We start from the raw sequence: 19,376 nt of genomic DNA on the forward strand, positions 1-19,376 counted from the left end.
GTAGGACTCCCTCTCCTTAGGCACGCCCCTAGGGCCAGCCGGCCTCCCCCTCCCTCCTTTATATACGTGGGGAGGGGGCACCCTAGAACATACAAGTTGATCTTTTAGCCGTGTGCGGTGCCCCCCTCCACAGTTACACACCTCGGTCATATCGTCGTAGTGCTTAGGCGAAGCCCTGCTCCGGTAACTTCATCATCACCGTCACCACGCCGTCGTGCTGACGGAACTCTCCCTCTGCCTCAACTGGATCAAGAGTTCGAGGGACATCACCGAGCTGAACGTGTTGTGACGCCCCCGTTTTGACCGTACACTAATCATACACGCAAATGTGTACGATCAAGATCGAGGACTCACGGGAAGATATCACAACACAACTCTAGACACAAATTAAAATAAAACAAGCTTTATATTACAAGCCAGGGGCCTCGAAGGCTCGAATACATAAGCTCGAAAACACAAGAGTCAGTGGAAGCAATAATATCTGAGTACAGACATAAGTTAAACAAGATTGCCTTAAGAAGGCTAGCACAAAAGTAGCAACGATCGAAAAGGTAAGGCCTCCTGCCTGGGATCCTCCTAACTACTCCTGGTCGTCGTCAGCGGCCTGCACATAGTAGTAGGCACCTCCGGTGTAGTAGGAGTCGTCGTCGACGGTGGCGTCTGGTTCCTGGGCTCCAGCATCTGGTTGCGACAACCAGGTAGAAGGGAAAGGGGGAAAAGAGGGAGAAAAGCAACCGTGAGTACTCATCCAAAGTACTCGCAAGCAAGGAGCTACACTACATATGCATGGGTATATGTGTAAAGGGCCATATCGGTGGACTGAACTGCAGAATGCCAGAATAAGAGGGGGATAGCTAATCCTGTCGAAGACTACGCTTCTGGCAGCCTCCATCTTGCAGCATGTATAAGAGAGTAGATTGAAGTCCTCCAAGTAGCATCATATAGCATAATCCTACCCGGCGATCCCCTCCTCGTCGCCCTGTTAGAGAGCGATCACCGGGTTATATCTGGCACTTGGAAGGGTGTGTTTTATTAAGTATCCGGTTCTAGTTGTCATAAGGTCAAGGTACAACTCCGGGTCGTCCTCTTACCGAGGGACACGGCTATTCGAATAGATAAACTTCCCTGCAGGGGTGCACCACATAACCCAACACGCTCGATCCCATTTGGCCGGACACACTTTTCTGGGTCATGCCCGGCCGCGGAAGATCAACACGTCGCAGCCCCACCTAGGCACAACAGAGAGGTCAGCATGCCGGTCTAAATCCTATGGCGCAGGGGTCTGGGCCCATCGCCCATTGCACACCTGCACATTACGAACGCGGCCGGAAGCAGACCTAGCCTAGCAGGCGTTCCAGTCCAATCCGGCGCGCGCCGCTCAGTCGCTGACGTCACGAAGGCTTCGGCTGATACCACGACGCCGAGTGCCCATAATTGTTCCCGCGTAGTTGGTTAGTGCGTATAGACCAAATGGCCAGACTCAGATCAAATACCAAGAACTCGTTAAGCGTGTTATTTTGAAGTAACCGTGGACGCCGACCAGGGCCAGGCCCACCTCTCTCCTAGGTGGTCTCAACCTGCCCTGTCGCTCCGCCACAAAGTATCAGTCGGGGGCCGTCGGGAACCCAGCCCACCTCTACCGGGATGGAGCCACCTGCCACTTCAGCCCCCATCTCCGAACAGTATCATAAGTAATGTAACAGTATAAAGTATATAGTATATGCCCGTGATCACCTCCCGAAGTGATCACGGCCCAGTAGTATTGCATGGCAGACGGACAAGAGTGTAGGGCCACTGATACTAGCATCCTATACTAAGCATTAGGATAGCAGGTAAAGGTATCAACAATTGTAGCAACAATGACAGGCTATGCAGCAGAATAGGATTAACCGAAAGCAGTAACATGCTACACTACTCTAATGCAAGCAGTAGAGAGAAGGAATAGGCGATATCTGGTGATCAAGGGGGGGGGGGGCTTGCCTCGTTGCTCTGGCAAGAAGGGTTCGTCGTCGATGTAGTCGATCACAGGGGTACCGGCAGCGGTCTCAGGGTCTACCGGAAAGAAGTAACGGTGGGGGAACACAATAAATAACAGAGCAATCAAAGCATCACAGAGCATAACATGGCATTACGCGGTGCTAGAGGCGACCTAACGTAGTAGTAGGTGCTACTGGCGAAGGGGGGAAACATCCGGGAAAGTATTCCTGGTGTTTGACGTTTTCAGACAGATGAATCAGAGGGGAAAAGTTGCGTGTTTGCTATGCTAGGGATGTGTGGCGGACAAACGGTTTGTGTACTCGGATTCGTCTCGTTGTTCTAAGCAACTTTCATGTACAAAGTTTTTTCATCCGAGCTACGGATTATTTTATAATAATTTTCAAAGATTTTAATTAATTTCTGGAATTACTAAATTTGTTTAATTGGAAAATCCATTTATTGCGTCAGCGTGATGTCAGCATGACATCAGCGGTCAACTCTGACTGTTGACCGGTCAAACTGACGGTGGGGCCCAATTGTCATTGACTCAATTTACCTAAACAGAACTAGTTAGTTCAATAAGGTGATTAGGTTGTTTAAACAGTATTTATTAAGTTAATTAATTAAATTTATTTATTTATTTTATTTATTAATAGCTATTTTTTTACAAATCTTTTTCTTTCTCTTTTGTTTTTGTCTCTTTTCTTTTTCAGGGAACGGACCCCATTGGCCAGTGGCACACGGCCAAGCCTCTCTGGCTGTGCGCTCTTGCACAGAGAAGGCGTCGGCGACGAGCGCCAGCACCAGGCGCGGAGGCGGTGCCAGGGTCGCGGCGACCGGAGCCGGCAGCGGTTGCCGGCAATGACCAACGCGTGCGGCCCCCGTGTGGGCGGGCCCAAGGGCGCGGCGGCGCAGACGGTTAGGCGAGGAGTGGGAGGTAGGAGGCGCGGCCAGGCCGGGCGAGCGGGATGCGACGGGAGCGCTCGCGGCGTGCGCGGTCAGGGTGTGGCCTGGCCGGAGTGAGTACAACAGGGGCGCAGCGGAGCGGAGAAGGGGGAGAGCAAGTTGAGGCTCACCGAGCCCTGTAGTTGAGCGAGGTGGGCTCGAGGAGGAGTCGAGGTCGGTCGCCGGCGACGTAGCTACGGCGAGGTAGCGTCGGGCGGCGGTCGGTGTCGAGCGGCGACGGGGTCGGGGCGCGGCGTCGGGGCGACCTTGGTCGATCCGGCCACGGAGCTAGACGGCGGGGATGAGGAGGTGATGGTGTGCGGCGGCGGCGTCGAATCGCGGGGAGGAACGGGCAGCACGGTCGGCGCGCTGGCTTCGGTTCCTTGCCCCGATCTCGATCCAGATCGGGGGGAAGAAAGCGAGCGAGTGGGGGGAGTGGGGGCGATTGGCTAGGGTTTCCGTCGGTGGGGGATTATGGAGGGGTTAGGTGGGCCGGCCTGGTTGGATGGCCAGCTGGGCTGAGGCCCAGCGCGGGGGGGGGGGGTCCTTTTTTTTTCCTTTAACAGATTTACTTTGCTTTTCTTTTTATTTAGTTTCAGTTTGTTTTATTTTTCTAAAGCAAAAATAGTTTCATAAAATAAGAAACTTGCACCTAAAATTGAATTATAAATCAAGCTACTGCCACATTAAGTTTGGCATCAAATTGAAATAGTTTGTAATTTATACAGTTTTAAAAAGGCATTTAAATTATTATGATAGACATTGGTTTATGACATTGGGGCAATTAAACACCTTATAAAAATGTTGGTCCACTATGATAATTATTCAAGGGTTGTTTGCAACACTTTGAACATTTTTGTTTTAATGTTTGAAAACTTTTGATGTTTGCCTCTACTTTGAATTTGAATTTGAATCGGTTTCGAACTAACGCGAACTTAGCAACAGTAATCGAGGTGACGTGGCATCATTAGCAGAGGTTACTATAGCTTGATTATCCGGGCGTCACAATTCTCCTCCACTACAAGAAATCTCGTCCCGAGATTTAGGAGGGCAAGTATGGGGGAAGGGATTGGGTTATGAAATTCTAGCGAGTGTTCCCAGTCTTGGTTGCTCTTCTCGAGTAGGTCGACCCAGTACGTTGATGTCTTCATTTCCCCTGCTCCAGGTCATCATGATGAAGTCGTCATCCTATCTTCGGGGACTCCATCGTACTTACGAAAGAATGAAGGGTGGGTATTCCGGGAGAACGGACCTCTGTAAGGTTGACTATCTGGTCGATAACATCGGGAAGGTGGCGGAAAGTAACTCTCGAATTGAAACTTAAGAAATTATCGAGAGCAAAGTAAGAAGGTACAAAAATAGAAGTTTCAAGCGCATAGGCAATCGTTCGTTGCCTGAAACCAAGTGTTGAAGGGGTTTAGAGCAATGTGAATAAGCATTGCATCTGATACGAGTATAGAACACTAGGCAGGTGGCCCGTGAATTACATACAAAGTCAAGCGCGAGGAATAACTTTGACAACAAGGTGTACAGGAGAGTCAGGTTTTGATCCTGTGGAACTGTGGGTTAAAGTAAGAGGGGCAGTGACATCTTGTATGGTCATGATAGCAAGGCATGTCAGAGGGTAGCCTGCCAGTTATGATGGCAACAATGCTGGTAGCAAGGGCGAGGGACGAAGAGAACCATTCTCCTGCTCGTTGAACGAGGCGGACCAATAGGCAAAGTTCTCGTCCATCGGCGGCTACCGGAATGTCATCGACAATAGTAACAGGGTCTTGCTGACAGAATTGTACACCGAGGTGTTTACATAAGCAGGAGAATATTACTGCTTAGATCATATAGATCACGAGAAACGTTAAACCAACCAATGGAAAGGAAAATATGGTTATCAGATTAAACAGAACAATGGAAAGGAAAATGTGTTTAAACACATATTTCAGGGGGCATATCCTTCCCAAGGACAAGCAGAGCCTGATATCTGTGACACGATATTATGTAGAAAACCCTTTAGGTAAGGGGAGAGAAACTTCATGACACTACCCATACAGCGGTGTTTGGATAATTGAGCAAGAAACATTTAGCATTGGGCTTCAAATGTTCTTGTTGAAAACCGGAGTACCACAGACATGCTTTGAGATAGCATTGACATGGTCTTCAAGCAAAGGTCGGACTTGAATATACAAAGGATTCATCAGGAACAACTTATAGAATAAGTCTCACAATTTCCTCATGGAAGATTGGTTAACCTTGCTAAGATGGAAACTATAACAATAGGTCCTCCGGCCAGGTGTGCTAGGCATGACATCACCTTACCGGGTCATATAAAGACCAATGTTGTGACTCTTGGAAAGTGTTCCAACCATCATATCTGACCGAGATTCAGATTTGGTCGGTGTTAGGATACCTCAGACTCATGATGTCTGGGAAGAAAAGGTGCGACACAATTTGACGAGACAACATTTTAAGGTTCTCGGGAAATGAACTATGGAAGCGAGTTCCAAAATAAGAGTTCATCATTAAACCAAGAAGAGGTGAGGAGGTGGCTGATTGACTCAGCGACAATTCATTGAGATTTCCAAAAAGACGGATTTCCACAGTTATGTGAAGAAGGAGATAACATTAGTCAGATCAAATGATATAATGATGTATGCTCGAGGAAAACATACACAAATTAACTATGATAGAAGGGGGCACCTGGAAATCTGGACTAGGTAGCACGATCAATGTTTGAATGATGATTCAATAAGCAATAGACTTAGAATGAAACTATCGACCATTAACTTCAAAGCAATAGGGTTGCTAGAAGTACAGAATCCAAGCAACACGGTTCACGTGTTGGTATCCCGGTTAAAATCAACACGGGGACCAAGAAAGAATTGTGAGGGTGAGAAGTATCACAATACCAAGAATTCCTTAAGAGGTGGAGCAATCCTCACAACATCCTTGTCATAAAGGACATTAATACTTCAAGGTGGGACATCATACAAGCTGGATAGCAAGTTGCATTCATAACATGAACAAGTTTGTGTTGTGGGAAGGCAAGAATGTTGTCGATGATAACACAATCATCGAGGGGCAAGGATGGCAATTCTCATCATGAATTTGATTGATATTCTGGAAGAGCTCAGAATGTTGATGATGATCACGACACATTTGTCGAGAGATTACCTAAAGATGTAATCGATCGGCGATGACATCAAGTCAAAGGAATGGTGAAGAGAAAGGTTATTGGAACCAAGGGTACGACACAAACTCGAAACTAAGCTCGCTGTTCAAGGCGAAATGATATGATGAGGAAGATCGACGTAAGCTTAGCTCATCGTCGAAAGTTGTGCTCCAGGAATAAGGACCAGGTAGCACAGTTAAAGTTTAGCATGATAATGATATAACCGAGCAGGCTAGGAATGACTTAAATGATTATTAAACTCGTAAGCAACGAAAATTACTTAGAGTTATTGAATCGGAGTGCGGACTCGATTCACTATTCGGTGTTCTCGGTTGACAAACAACCCAGAACCCATGAAGTGACAAAGACAAGGTAAGGTAGTACTTCATCAAAGTTTATAAGATGTAGTGCAATGGTAAGATATCCTCGAGATACCGGGGGTAATACTCAAAGGTAGATCAATAGAGGTTGGGCAGGCGTATTGACCTGCAGAAGACAAGTGATTTAACTTGTCCAAGAAATGGTATTTAAAGGAGATCATGGTCGGAAACCACGATCATAAATGATTGAACCACGGATACAAGATGAACTTATAACAAGGAGGGTAATTATTTTTACGAGCAGCTTCCATGATAAGTTATACATCGTGTCCATGGGCATGAACGCAAGGTTCAAGGTTGACTCCCACTTCTTCAATGTATAACCTTCCATTCACTTCTCGCCTTGATAAAGGCATTAGTGTTGAAAGTTTTACCTGGTGAAATACCAAATGAGTATGATTCGTGAAAACTTCCGAGTTCACACATATTAAGGAAGACATAGGTTCAACCCGTCAGGGTATCGTGGAAACATATACCACAAGCTTCAATAGTAAATACCACCAGCTCGAAAACAGAGCATGGTTGAGAAAACAGAGGATACAATTTTCCAAAGGCATTGTGTATCAGGGGAAGAACTCAAGGTTTTGAGAATATGCAGGAACGGTCAGATAATAATCCACCAAAGGATCTGGCGGACCGCAAAGAAACTGATTTGAGTATATATGTTCAGCCAGAAGAAGAAATAATGCCAAGGCATCGGATTATAGAAAAATCTGGATAATTCGAGACCTTAAATGCAAGGAATTATGATTTCCAAATTGGGGGATCAAAAGCAGATGCTCTGATCAAAAGACAAGTAAGTTGAATAGACTTAGAGGCACAAACGGTGGCGATTTGATTGGTCGACAACCAGCTCATGTTCAAAATGACGTCCGAGCCGGAAGGATAATTTTCAGGGAATAACTGATGATTGTGTGCATTCACACACATGTTGATCCAACATGATCAGAATGTCGATCACAAAGTATTTTAATGAATATTTCTAGACATATGGAAGTAACCATTATGCAAGCAGGTAAAGAGGATCAAGAGCAATAGGCTACTGAGGATTTCGGAAGATCGAATGGCATTTCGAAGATATCTTACTCTTTGTGGAGGAATCCTACTAGGACTAGTAGTCCTAGTAGGACTCCCTCTCCTTAGGCGCGCCCCTAGGGTCGGCCGGCCTCCCCCTCCCTCCTTTATATACGTGGGGAGGGGGGCACCCTAGAACACACAAGTTGATCTTTTAGCCGTGTGCGGTGCCCCCCTCCACAGTTACACACCTCGGTCATATCGTCGTAGTGCTTAGGCGAAGCCCTGCTTCGGTAACTTCATCATCACCGTCACCACGCCGTCGTGCTGACGGAACTCTCCCTCGGCCTCAACTGGATCAAGAGTTCGAGGGACGTCACCGAGCTGAACGTGTGCTGATCGCGGAGGTGCCGTATGTTCGGTACTTGGATCGGTTGGATCGCGAAGACGTTCGACTACATCAACCGCGTTACTAAACGCTTCCGCTTTCGGTCTACGAGGGTACGTAGACACACTCTCCCCGCTGGTTGCTATGCTTCTCCTGGATAGATCTTGCGTGATCGTAGGAAATTTTTGAAATACTACGTTCCCCAACAACTAGCGTCTCGCCACCAGAAAGCGCTGGCTAGGCTTGAAATCCCACCGCCATCGCCCCAGAACCATACCCTCTACCTCAGTTGATGTCCATACATTGCATCTCACTACTGAAGGTTACCGGAGAGGAGACCTTCCTACGGCCACCTTCATCGACTAGTGTCAGGGCTTAGCTCAACAACTAGTCTCTACAAGCGGCGAGGGAAAGAAAGGATGGGGAGGTAGGAGGTGGTGGCAGCTGGGACATGAGATCAGAGGTGGAGGTGGAGGTGGCGGTTGTTAGATTAGTCTCTAGTAGCAGCTTTAGGTTCTTGGCAAAACGAAGGAACTCTTTATGTGAAAAGGTATATAATAGGCTAGAGGCTTTGAGAGTGAATTCCTTGTATTAATGGTGGTAAGATGGTGCTTATTAAGTCATGTTTATATAGTATTCCCATGTGCTTTATGTCTAGGTATCTTCCGCATGCCTAACAATATTGGAGACCCTCGAAAATTCTAGGAGAAAAATCTTGTCACAAGTGGGTGGGGCTAAGAAGAGATATCATTTGATGAGATTACAAAGGATCGCAAACCTAAGTATAAAGGTGTCTTGTACTTAGGTCTATTCATCAACTTAATGTGAGTTTCCTATGCGTGGACGCTTGACCATGTGGTGGCAACTAGTTAGAGCTAAATATTTTCCACTTTACAATTTCTTTGGTGCAAAACCTATCAACCTTGCTGGATAGCCAATTTTGAAGATTATTGATTCTCATTTAGTCCGGAGGAAATAACAATGGGATCTTGTGATACTGCTCTTTATTCGGGGAGACTATTAGATGGGAGGCAACTTTTTTTATCTTTAGCGGGTCTAACAAAGTTCAATGGGACAACATTGTGTCTTTAGTAGTTTGGGTATTTTTATCTGAGGTTCCCATCGAAATTAGCTTGTACCTAGACTGTAACATGTATTTGGTCACTAGTCCAGCAAGCTATGCTTGCTACAATATATTGTGAAGAAATATTAGCAAGTCTGCGAAACATGTGTTGTTGCCAAGGTCGTTTTGGTACTTGTAGGAGCATGTGTCCGATACCCGAGTGATCCATGTCTCCTTATAGCAACATTATGTGTATATTTGTTCCTTTCTATGAGATGAAAAAACCTTTTTACCTTTGGTGTTTATGTGTTGTGTTAGATCATTTGTAAATGCAATGATTATGGTTTATTTGATCACAGGCTCATCAAGTTGCCTTTTGTGATTTTTTTTCACGCTTGTTCCTTCTTGAATTATAGGTAAGGTCTTCACCATGAGTGTATGCTATAAGCCATCCATGGTGGTACCAATATAGCTATGCACTCCCCCCTAATGCAACAGTAACTTCACGTTTGTAGATAGTAGATTCCAACAGTCAACATCCTTGTTCACACTTCTTTAGCTACATGGCTGGAGGGCAAATGCATGTGCCTTGAATTTTTTTGATGTGGTGGAGTGGTGCTTGTGTACTCTATGTTCTTCTTTTTTTCTTGGATGCTTTCGCATGTGCCCATGTAACATGTTATGTCTGATTGTAAAATATTGGAGGTGCTTGGGTTTTTATCCCATAAAAGGTAACTGAATCTGCCTTTTATCGTGTTCTTTAAAATAGTGTATTGAATGTGATTTTCTCTCTTATATTTTGGTTGAGTGTGGTACTGAATCTCGGGTCCGTTGACCAATGTTTTAAACACACATATGCCATGGTTTCACTACACGAGCATCTCAATCCACCAACTAGGCCTAGCCAGAGAGCAAGACAAGCTCCCCACACACATCGATCGCATGTGCCTGATAACACTGGAATTCCTAGCCCAGCAACCATGACCGACCATCAACGAGTTAAACATGATTTGTTGCAAGGGGACTGGCTCTGGTACAACTTTCTACACAATCTCATAACTGCCAACGAGCATTTTTAGCCCACATGCATCGTGTGGCAACTACACAGGCGTCTCGGCCCACCAACTAGGCTCAATGGATGCTAGACAAGCTTACAAGAGGCTCCTTCCACACCCCATCTCCCCAGAAAAAGCTAGCCTGGTAGGTACCCTCATACATATTTATTCCCTACTTACTCCAAGCAACCGATGTGGGCCTAAACCCAACAAATTGCTTGTTCCATGATGTCAGTAACGTGAAATAGGGGAAGCCATATTTGAAAAAAAAAATCATGCCATTTGTTCTGCCATGACATTTCACGTGTCTTGGACCTCTCGGGGTAACTCGGGTAAAAAATTGGTGAGTATATTGTAGCTAGTTATACTGTTGGTTTCAGAGAGAGGCGTGATCCTGGCACGGATGTGAAACAGGCAAGCAAGATTCTACTTGGCAACCGTATAATAGATGATTTTTGTATCACTGTGTTGTATCTTGTAGGTAGCTGTATCAGATACAATATGGCAAGTCCTTTGTCATATTCATGTCCTTTTGAAAAAATCTTCAAGTAAACTCCACTTTGTTACCCTCTAAGTGTCCAAAGATGACAAGAGGTAACCACATTTCAAAAACTTGACCACTTTATAACCCATTTAGCATTATTTTTCTCCACTTTGTACCCCATTACAATGGGCATTTTCATGTTGTGGGCGCCTCTCGACATGTATTTCTCCCAAGGCAGCCTTGTTTACCTCAAACTAACTGGCTAGTGATCAATTCGATTGTTAGCAACTAGCTCAAAGCGTCACTAGTGACCCGGAGCTTTCAATGTACTCAAGAGTCTCGGGTCCCAAAAGCGCATGGTAAATGCCACTGAAGCCTAAGACTACGGAAATTAGGTTACACACGCCGACTTGAAGATCGCGATTTCTCAGATGAGGGTGGTGGTGGAGGCGCTCTCGAGGAGGTGCGGTAGCGGCAATCGCCGGAGACATCACAACCACATCAACATGAGGAGCGGGCCATGCCAGTCACATTCAACTCAAAACTCAAATTGGGGTACAGAATGGAAAACATACTGATCAATAGGGCAAGGATTTAAAAAAAAAATTCTGAAATCTGCCACCTTCTATCTTCGTGCACACTTGGGGCTCCTTTGATTCGGGGGAAAAGTCGAGAAAAATAGTAGGAATGTGAAATTTTCATATGATAATACTATTCATGTTTTGGTTAAAGGAATGTGTAAAAGGAAAATCCGGAAGCAATTTTCCTTTTAGCTCAGTTTTAAGGAAAAACACATGAATTCTAACATCCACCAGTACCTCTTTTTCAAATTTCTATGCACAAAAGACGAGAATAAGATCCTTTGAGGTATAATGTCAATCTAACTAAACATTTTCATGTGGTTTGACTTTGACTTGACCATATTTATTATTCCCTTCGATCCATATTAATTGTCGCAGCTTTAGTACTTGGTACAAAGTTGTACTAAAGCTACGACAATTAGTTTGGATCGGGGGAGTAGGATTTTTGTATTTTATTCCTATGAATTAAACATGAAAGTTTATAAAATCCCTCCGTTTTGTACATGCATTTCTATCATATTCCCATGTTTTTTCATTCCTATTTTTTTAGAATTCTGCAAACCAAATGAGCCCTTAGGGGATACAAAATTGATTTTCCTCTTCTTCTTTTCTCTACAGATATATCTGAGCTGATTCGGGCGCGCGTGCGCCTGCGGGTGCTTGTTGCAGGTAGGTTGAAAGGACCCCCTAGTCGGTCACGAGTGCGCACTCGGCCGCCATTTCAGTTTTGAAGCCTGAAGGTACAGGTGGACACTCAGCCCCCACTGAACTTTTTACAACATGAAACAAGAATTATTAGCCACTAAATGAGCCGCTTGTAGTGCCAAAGCCACTGATTCAGGCCAGAGATGGATGGACACCTGGATCAAGGCATGCCCGCCCTATCAGGTCCGGTGTATTGTTGACGTCGATCGGTCGGCGGCGGCCTTAATGGCCTAACCAAATTCGCGACTGTTTATTGGGGCATCCACTCGATCTCCACCGGAGGCAGCAAAAACGACATGTCTCTTCAGACTGTGCAAAGGACAAAATCATGAGCGAAAGCTTTTTAAGTGGATGTCAAACGCGCAGGATTTTCTATAAAATTAGTTCTCCATCTCTGAAAATTTCAGAGTGCGCGTGCGTCTCTAGCTAAGCTTGGACCATACGTGTTCGTGGAGAAGAAATATCTGGTTCTGTTTGATGCTCTGATCAAGTGATTATTCTGGGTCTGCTCCTTTTGTATCCAGGGAGACACGGTATCTGCAGAACAGCACGTACGGTCAGTGCTTCAAAAAATATATATTCTATGGTTGTTTCTGGGTTTTTCTTTTCTGATAGTCTATCAGCTTGACTGACAGCAGGCAACCAAAGCGCGTTATGTTGAGTTTTCTTATCAGGAAAACAATAATACGATAGTCAGTTGTACTTCTTTATTTTGGCGAGGCACACGACAAGCCCTAGCACCAAGTTTGTGCAAACAACCTTCTCCTCTCTGTTGACTGAAACTTTCATATCCCAAACTGAATCAATATAAGAACAACCTGTCGATTGCCAACTGAACGGGCACCATCACAAACAATTAGGATAAATTTCCCTTGAACAACAATTTTTATATATACTACTCATTCTTTTGTGGACAATGGCAGAGCAATAGCAGTTGAATTCAGTTGAACGCTGCACAGTTGTGGCGTATGTTCCCCTGGGACGCATCGGTCTTGACTCCCACGCGGCCCAGCTTTGTGATGGCCGTCACGAAAGCCCGGTCGAACGCGGCACCACTCCGGGCCCACGCGTCGACGGTGGGCCTGGACCTCGGGTCGGTGAACAGCAGCTGGTCGGAGCTCAGTAGGCCCATTCCCCCTTGAAGATTCTTGAAGTACTGGTTGTCAAATGCCCGCGGCGTCACAGTGTCCATGGGCACGGCGGTCCGTGGGTCCACGTTGGGTGGGCACCACGCCTGCAGCTGGGCTGCGAACCGCGGGCTCAGCGTCGGGTCGGCTGTCGGCCGCAGCCGCCCGGCGAACGTGCTGCAGTGAGCCAGCCCCACCGTGTGCCCTCCTTCATGCACCGCAGGTCAAAAAAGAAAGGATAACATCAGAATTTGGATATGTCCCTTTTCCAGGAAAAGTATTTGGATACGTCCGTGTCATGACACCATGTGATAGCTCAACGGTTAAGATTAAATAATGTACTCTACATGAAACCTGGCATGTCTTTGCTTCTAAGAAGGTGAATGAGAGCTCGTGAAGAAATCTTTAATTAGTTGGAAGAAAAATCTTTCATAACCAACATGCAACTAAACGAGTACCAGTAATAGTAGACATGGGATCTTGAAAAAAAAGAGTAAAGTAGATCATGTATTTTTGTACTCTAAACTTATATGTGAAGCCTGATTTTATGCAATCCAATCGAGCACGAGCTTAGTTTGTGGTTGTCGAAAATATCAATTCAATAATAATAATAATAATAATAATAATAATAATACCTAGAGGATAAGCACAAGAGTGGAAGAAAAGTTGGTCAGCCAATCGATAAAATAGACACCAATTGTTTTGACAAACAAAATCTCCACAAGGATAATATACACTTTCCCCTCTATATACACTTGGCTCACATTTTTCCGAGACTTATATTGAGCGCATGTAACCCCATAAGCTATCATATCTAGGAATATTTTACTTTTCGATGATTTTGAATGGACAAAAAATGTACCTACTACAAGGATTCAGAAAATAGAATGAATACATGTATATATGTATGCGTGTATGTACATAAGTATGTATGGGATGAAGTATATGTGTTTAATTTTCGTTGCAAAACTTGACTATGTGCAAAAATATAAGTAAGCATGCTATACTTTGTTTTACATAACTGAAGCATAAATGATTAGATTGTTGTACCAAACTTTATGCACACAAGTCTCGTGCAGTATCCTACATATCCGGTATTTCGACAAACCTACATATCCAATATTTGTATATATTTTTTATTGCAAAAGTAAGTCTCGCATTAACGCACGTTAAACTGCTCTAGGACATGGGAGCTTGAGGGGTCAAGTGTGTCTAAAAATAATAAATGCAATTTAATAGTTTAGGAGAAACCATAATCCATCGTCATGCAAATGCAACCTTAACTATTTCTTAGTCAACCAATGTTATCAAAACTAGGAAGTAAAATGAGAAAATGGCAAGTGAGCTCAAAGAGAACTACGTCTAACATCACCATTCATCACGGTATTATGTGGAAGATGAAGCTAAATGGACCGGGTATAAACACCTGACCCTGAAATCACAAGCTCGGGCATGACCCGGCCCTAAAAGACAAAAGGTGGCGTTTTCTTATTTTAAAAATTATCTTAAGAATAGAGAAATGCATTTTTATCTCTGTTCAACTCCTATTTTTAGTTGTTATGTTTTTTTTTCTTTCGGGGCGGCGCCTTCGGGCTGTAAAGTAGAGCCTTAGCCCGATCGTCGTGCTTTGGGTCGGGCCTTCGTGTCGGACCGTTGATGCACATGCGTAATCCATCCATCACCTCCCCAACGGGACATGCATGTTACTCCCTCCGTTCCTAAATATAAGTCATTGTAGAGATTTCATTATGAACTACATACGAATGTATATAGATGCATTTTAAGTATAAATTCATTCATTTTGCTCTGTATGTAGTCTATCCAGTGAAATTTCTACAAAGACTTATATTTAAGAACGGAGGGAGTAATATTGATGAAGTCGTATGAAAGAGTCAAAGGATGGGGTGTAGCTGCTACTATCCCCTGGGATGAGCAGGCAGGACTACCTAGTAGCATTGGCTATGGTGTTTCCAAAGGGTTGATTTTTTTTAGAAAAGGAGGATGACCCCCGGCCTCTGCATCTGGGAGATGCATACGGCCACTTTATTAATTATTCTTGAGGACCTTACAAAGTATTACAAACAATATACCTGAAACTATCATCTTGGCAACATATGCCGCTCCTCTTATCCATATGATGTAGGGATGCTAGCTGGGCCACTACCCAAACCACTCACCTAAACCTAACATCAAAAGCCGGAAGCCCCAGCCGAGCCACATACCGGGTCTGGGGCACAATCCGGTCAGACGCGCTCTTACGTCGTCGGCGCCATCTTCCACAGGTCCGTCTTCAGATTATATTGAATCTTCTACCTTGTGAAGGCCACTACTGCCATCGACGTCACCATGACGCCATACATCTACCTCCTCCTGCGTGAGTCCATCTCCGCGCATCGGACACCGAGCCTCCACGGCGCCATGCCACCGATCTCCGCCGCCATCAATGAGTGAGATGAAGTACCGCTCCACCACGGCAAGTACAAGGTGAGGAAGGGCGAGGTCGCCATCGGAGAAACGGCCAGAAAAGATGGGCCGCCACCAGGAACCAGACAAGCTCGCCATGCACACCCAACATCCCCATGCCCAAGTCGGCGCCTTCAAGAAGGTAACGACGCTGTGGCGCCGCCGCCGCTTAGCCACCGGGGCTAGGGTTTTCACCCGGGCGCAGGGGGAGGGGGGAGGCAGGGGAGGTTTAGCCTCGGCGCCGCCACCAAGGAGGGAATGGCGTCCGGGACGCCATCGACGCTGTGACCGCCACCGGCGGCCAAGGGTTTCCCCCGGCCAAGCACCCTGCCGCCACCTCCAAACCAGCCACAACATCAGCAGGCGCGTGCACGCCGGAGATCCAGGCCGGCCGGAGGTCATGCATCACGAGCGGACCAGATCGCCTCCGATCCGACGAGGGGAGCCCGGGACCTCCCCACGCCATGACCAGCGCCCACCGGGACCTCGCTGCCCACGTAGCCGAGGGGATCCGGCCTACCTCACCGACGAGCACTCCCTGCCGCCAGAGGAGCGCCGTCCGCACCAGCGAGGCCGCCGCCTCAGATCCGACGCGCCGGTCGCCGCGCTCCGCCGCCGCGCCCGAGGAAGCCCCCCGCGGCCCCTGATCCAGGCGAAGGACCAGGCCCGAGGTGGATCCTTGGCCCCCGCGATGCGCCGCCACGACCAGCCCCGCCGGCTGCCGGACAGAGCTGACCCTGGACGCCGCCGGCACCAAGCCGTCCCCAACCACGCCGTTGGAGGCCGCCGGCCGGCGCCCGGTCCAACACCTCCGCAACAAACAGATCTGGACAGGGGAACTCCAGATCCGCCGCCACCGGAAGCCACGGCCGGCCACCCACGTTGCCCACGCAGCCGTGGTTGCACAACCCCGCCAAGAACCCCTGGGGCCGCCGCCCCAGCATCCGAACTCCGCCGCCCCGCATGGCGCCCAGGGGCACCGCTGCGCGCCAGCCAGAGGCCCCCTCGAGGAGAAAAGGAGGCGAGCCCGCCACCGCCGTCCGCCGGACGAGCTTCACTCGCCGGCTTCCTCCGGCGGCAGCGGGAGAAGCAGGTGGATGGGGGGTCGGGGGCGGCGGCGGCTAGGGTTCGCCCGAGCCGCCCCCCTGGAGGCAGCGCGAGCGAAACAGATCACGGGACCTTAAAATGGGGGAGAATTTCACTTACCCGGCTTCTGCACCAACCAGGGATGCATACGGCAATTTTAGTATGAGTACCAAGATAAACATGGTCCTCGGAATTTTTTTAAATGAGTATCAAGATATTTTTTGATGAGAGGTTTCACCACGCACCAAGCTTGATCCTCAATAAACAGGGGAAAACCCCTGTGCATCGCCTGTCAATTCTAGGAATTGAACTCGGGTCGCTAGGCTGCACAACCGCATGCCCAACCACTGAGCCAAGGCTCTCTTTGCAAAAATGGGTTGATGACCTAGAGATTCTATAAGCGATTGCATGTCAAGAAGTTGTATCATAGGCAAGCAATTTTTTCGAAATGAAGACAAAGATTGCCTCATCTATTAATTAAGCAGAAAAGAATTTCCAAGTTAATTACGGAGAACAGGGCAAAAACCAAAACAATAAGGGCCAAGCCCACTCCAAAAATTGACACACACAGGGCAAAGCCCACCCTCATTGACAACATGTCGACCTGCAGCCAGACAACGCAGCTCCGACTCTGACGGAGAACTTAGAAGAACAAAACCAGGCGAAAGCTGGTGCCACGGAAGATTGCCGAACGGGCCATTTGTAGCCAGTCATCGTATACCACAGGGCCCTGCCGCCGCAGCTTCGACTCCACAGTAACAAACAAACCGAGGCAATACCGCGAACACGCCGGAGAAGAGCCGACTACCGCAACCATTGCCACGTTGCCGACATCGCTCCCACCATCATCGTTGCCACAGAAGCTTGGTCGCCACAGAGATCCTCTCGGGGCCGCCGCCCCGACATCCACCGCTCCGTCACGCACAACGCACTCCACCGGCACCGCCTTCCGAGGCCGCTGCCCCGACATACCACCGCTTCCCTCGAGCAGCAACGCCGCACAGCCCAGCTGCCCGCAGCCCATGCTGCTCAGGGCAACCGCTCGCAGACCACGAACGCCGCACCATATCTGGGGCCGCCGCCCCGACATAAAGTCAGACCGCCCCCTTTGGGGCGCATCGACCGAGCCGACACCCCCACCGCCCAAGCGGGACAAGGATGCCACTCAACCAATGTCGAGATAGAGCCCCACCTCATAGAGCAGCCACTCGCATTGTTCCCGAGATCGCCATCTCGGCGCATAAACAGAAACCACCAGAGAGCTGCCGAACAGGGCCTGAGTTGATGATCCATCGAAGAATATATATTTTCTTGGAGGGATTGATCCGTCAAAGATGTCATTGTAGGACAAAGGGTCATGGGCCGGCAGCCCGGCACGTAGTTTTGTCTCGTCGCATTCGACGTCTTCTCCATTGATGAGGCTGGACTGGAGTTTGGCGGCTTTGCACACTCCAAACAAGGCAGGTAAACATGGTATGTCCGATTTGGAATGTGTGCAAGCCTGGTTTACCTAGCTTTCACCGTCATCAGTGTCCCTATCCTAACTTTTGATTTCAATGTGCAAGCAAAGCAAACGTACACAGAGCCCGTACGTACACGATCAGCAACGCGTAATTTGCCGCCTTATAATATTTTTTTCGAAGTATCATTATATTACTGGACTTAATTACGTACGTACCGGAGAGGGCGATCATGTCGGTCTGCGAGAGCCCGTTGGTGGCGAAGAGCGCCGTGAGCTGATCGAGGCTGGACGTCGGCGGGGCCAGCTTGCCAGGGACGCTGCTCGCCGTCGAGCTCAGCCCGTCCAGCCGCCCCAGCTCCACCGCGTACGACGGCCCGCCGGCCTGCGCCAAACCGTACGTGTCTTGCGTTAACTAATTATAACTACTTGCGTGCGTACGTACGAGAGTCAGCCGGATGAGATGGATGCATCAACTTGTTACCAGTGCAATGGCGTCCCTGGTGGCCATGACTAGTATGTCGGCGCAGGAGACCCGGTTCCGGCACTGTGGCACGGCGTCGACGGCCGCCTTGGCCTTGATCACCGTGTCGAAGCCGTCGCCGGCCAGCGACAGGTTGGCAGTGCTGTCCTTCTCCGCCGTGTTGTTGGCCGTGGACGCGATCAGCACCGACGCGTCGCACCCCTACATGCACACAAACGTTGAAGCGTAGCGTATGGCGGTGGCGGAATGGTTCTTCATGCACACGTACGTAGGGTGCATGTTTGCCTGTTACCTCGACGAAGCAGTCGTGGAAGAAGAGGTGCACGGTGGCGCCGACGGTGATGAAGGTCTGCTGGAACTTCTTGGCGACGGCGCCCCGGACGATGGCTTCCACGTCGGGGCACACGCCGGCGTAATGGTCCCGCCGGAGCTGCGCCGCGCACACGTTGGCGCTCGCGGCCAGCACCGCCACCGCCAGGAGCGCCGCCACGGCCGGACTCATGTCGCCTGCCGTCCTAGCTCGGTAGATAGCGCGTGTTCGCCGTCCCCACAAATATATGCGGACGCAGACGTACACGCAGTGGGGCGGCGCCGTGTGTTGGGTTTGTCTTGGTGGAGCGCAAGGCGACGCGACGACGGCAAGTTTGGGTTTGTGGTAGGGGCACCGAAGGATAAGGTCACACAGAGAGGGCCACTAATGAATCCATCGGCGGTGGTCTCTCCATCGATTACGCTCATCGGCGTGCAGTGCAGGCAGCGAGTGTCCGTTGCCTTCGTGACAGTGATCTGAAAACGATGCTACTCTTCAATATTCCGATGCCCACAAAATTAAGCTAGCCTCAAAATCTGCGCTACACAGGGTACTCGAGTGCTTTAGAAAGGTTGCAACACTTGTATTTCCATTATGTTAATATATTTTCCGTATTTCCATTTCCATCACGGAAAACAGTCGAGTACTCGATCAGCTCTGCTCTGCTCTGGAGACAGGGCGAGCAGAAA

General features: G+C 48.1%; 1 protein-coding gene across 1 annotated transcript; it reads right to left on the reverse strand.

Annotated features, from left to right (window-relative positions):
- Positions 1-12,503: 12,503 nt before the first annotated feature.
- Positions 12,504-19,091, reverse strand: LOC109769281 (peroxidase 51). The gene is made up of 4 exons (XM_020328031.4): positions 18,670-19,091; positions 18,378-18,578; positions 18,113-18,278; positions 12,504-13,093 (listed from the first exon to the last, which is right to left on the reverse strand). Exons 1-4 carry the CDS (start codon positions 18,877-18,879, stop codon positions 12,699-12,701), a joined length of 972 nt encoding a protein of 323 aa, XP_020183620.1. The 5' UTR covers positions 18,880-19,091; the 3' UTR covers positions 12,504-12,698.
- Positions 19,092-19,376: the final 285 nt, after the last annotated feature.

This window comes from Aegilops tauschii, chromosome 2, assembly GCF_002575655.3.
Source record: "Aegilops tauschii subsp. strangulata cultivar AL8/78 chromosome 2, Aet v6.0, whole genome shotgun sequence".
Taxonomy (NCBI): Eukaryota; Viridiplantae; Streptophyta; class Magnoliopsida; order Poales; family Poaceae; genus Aegilops; species Aegilops tauschii.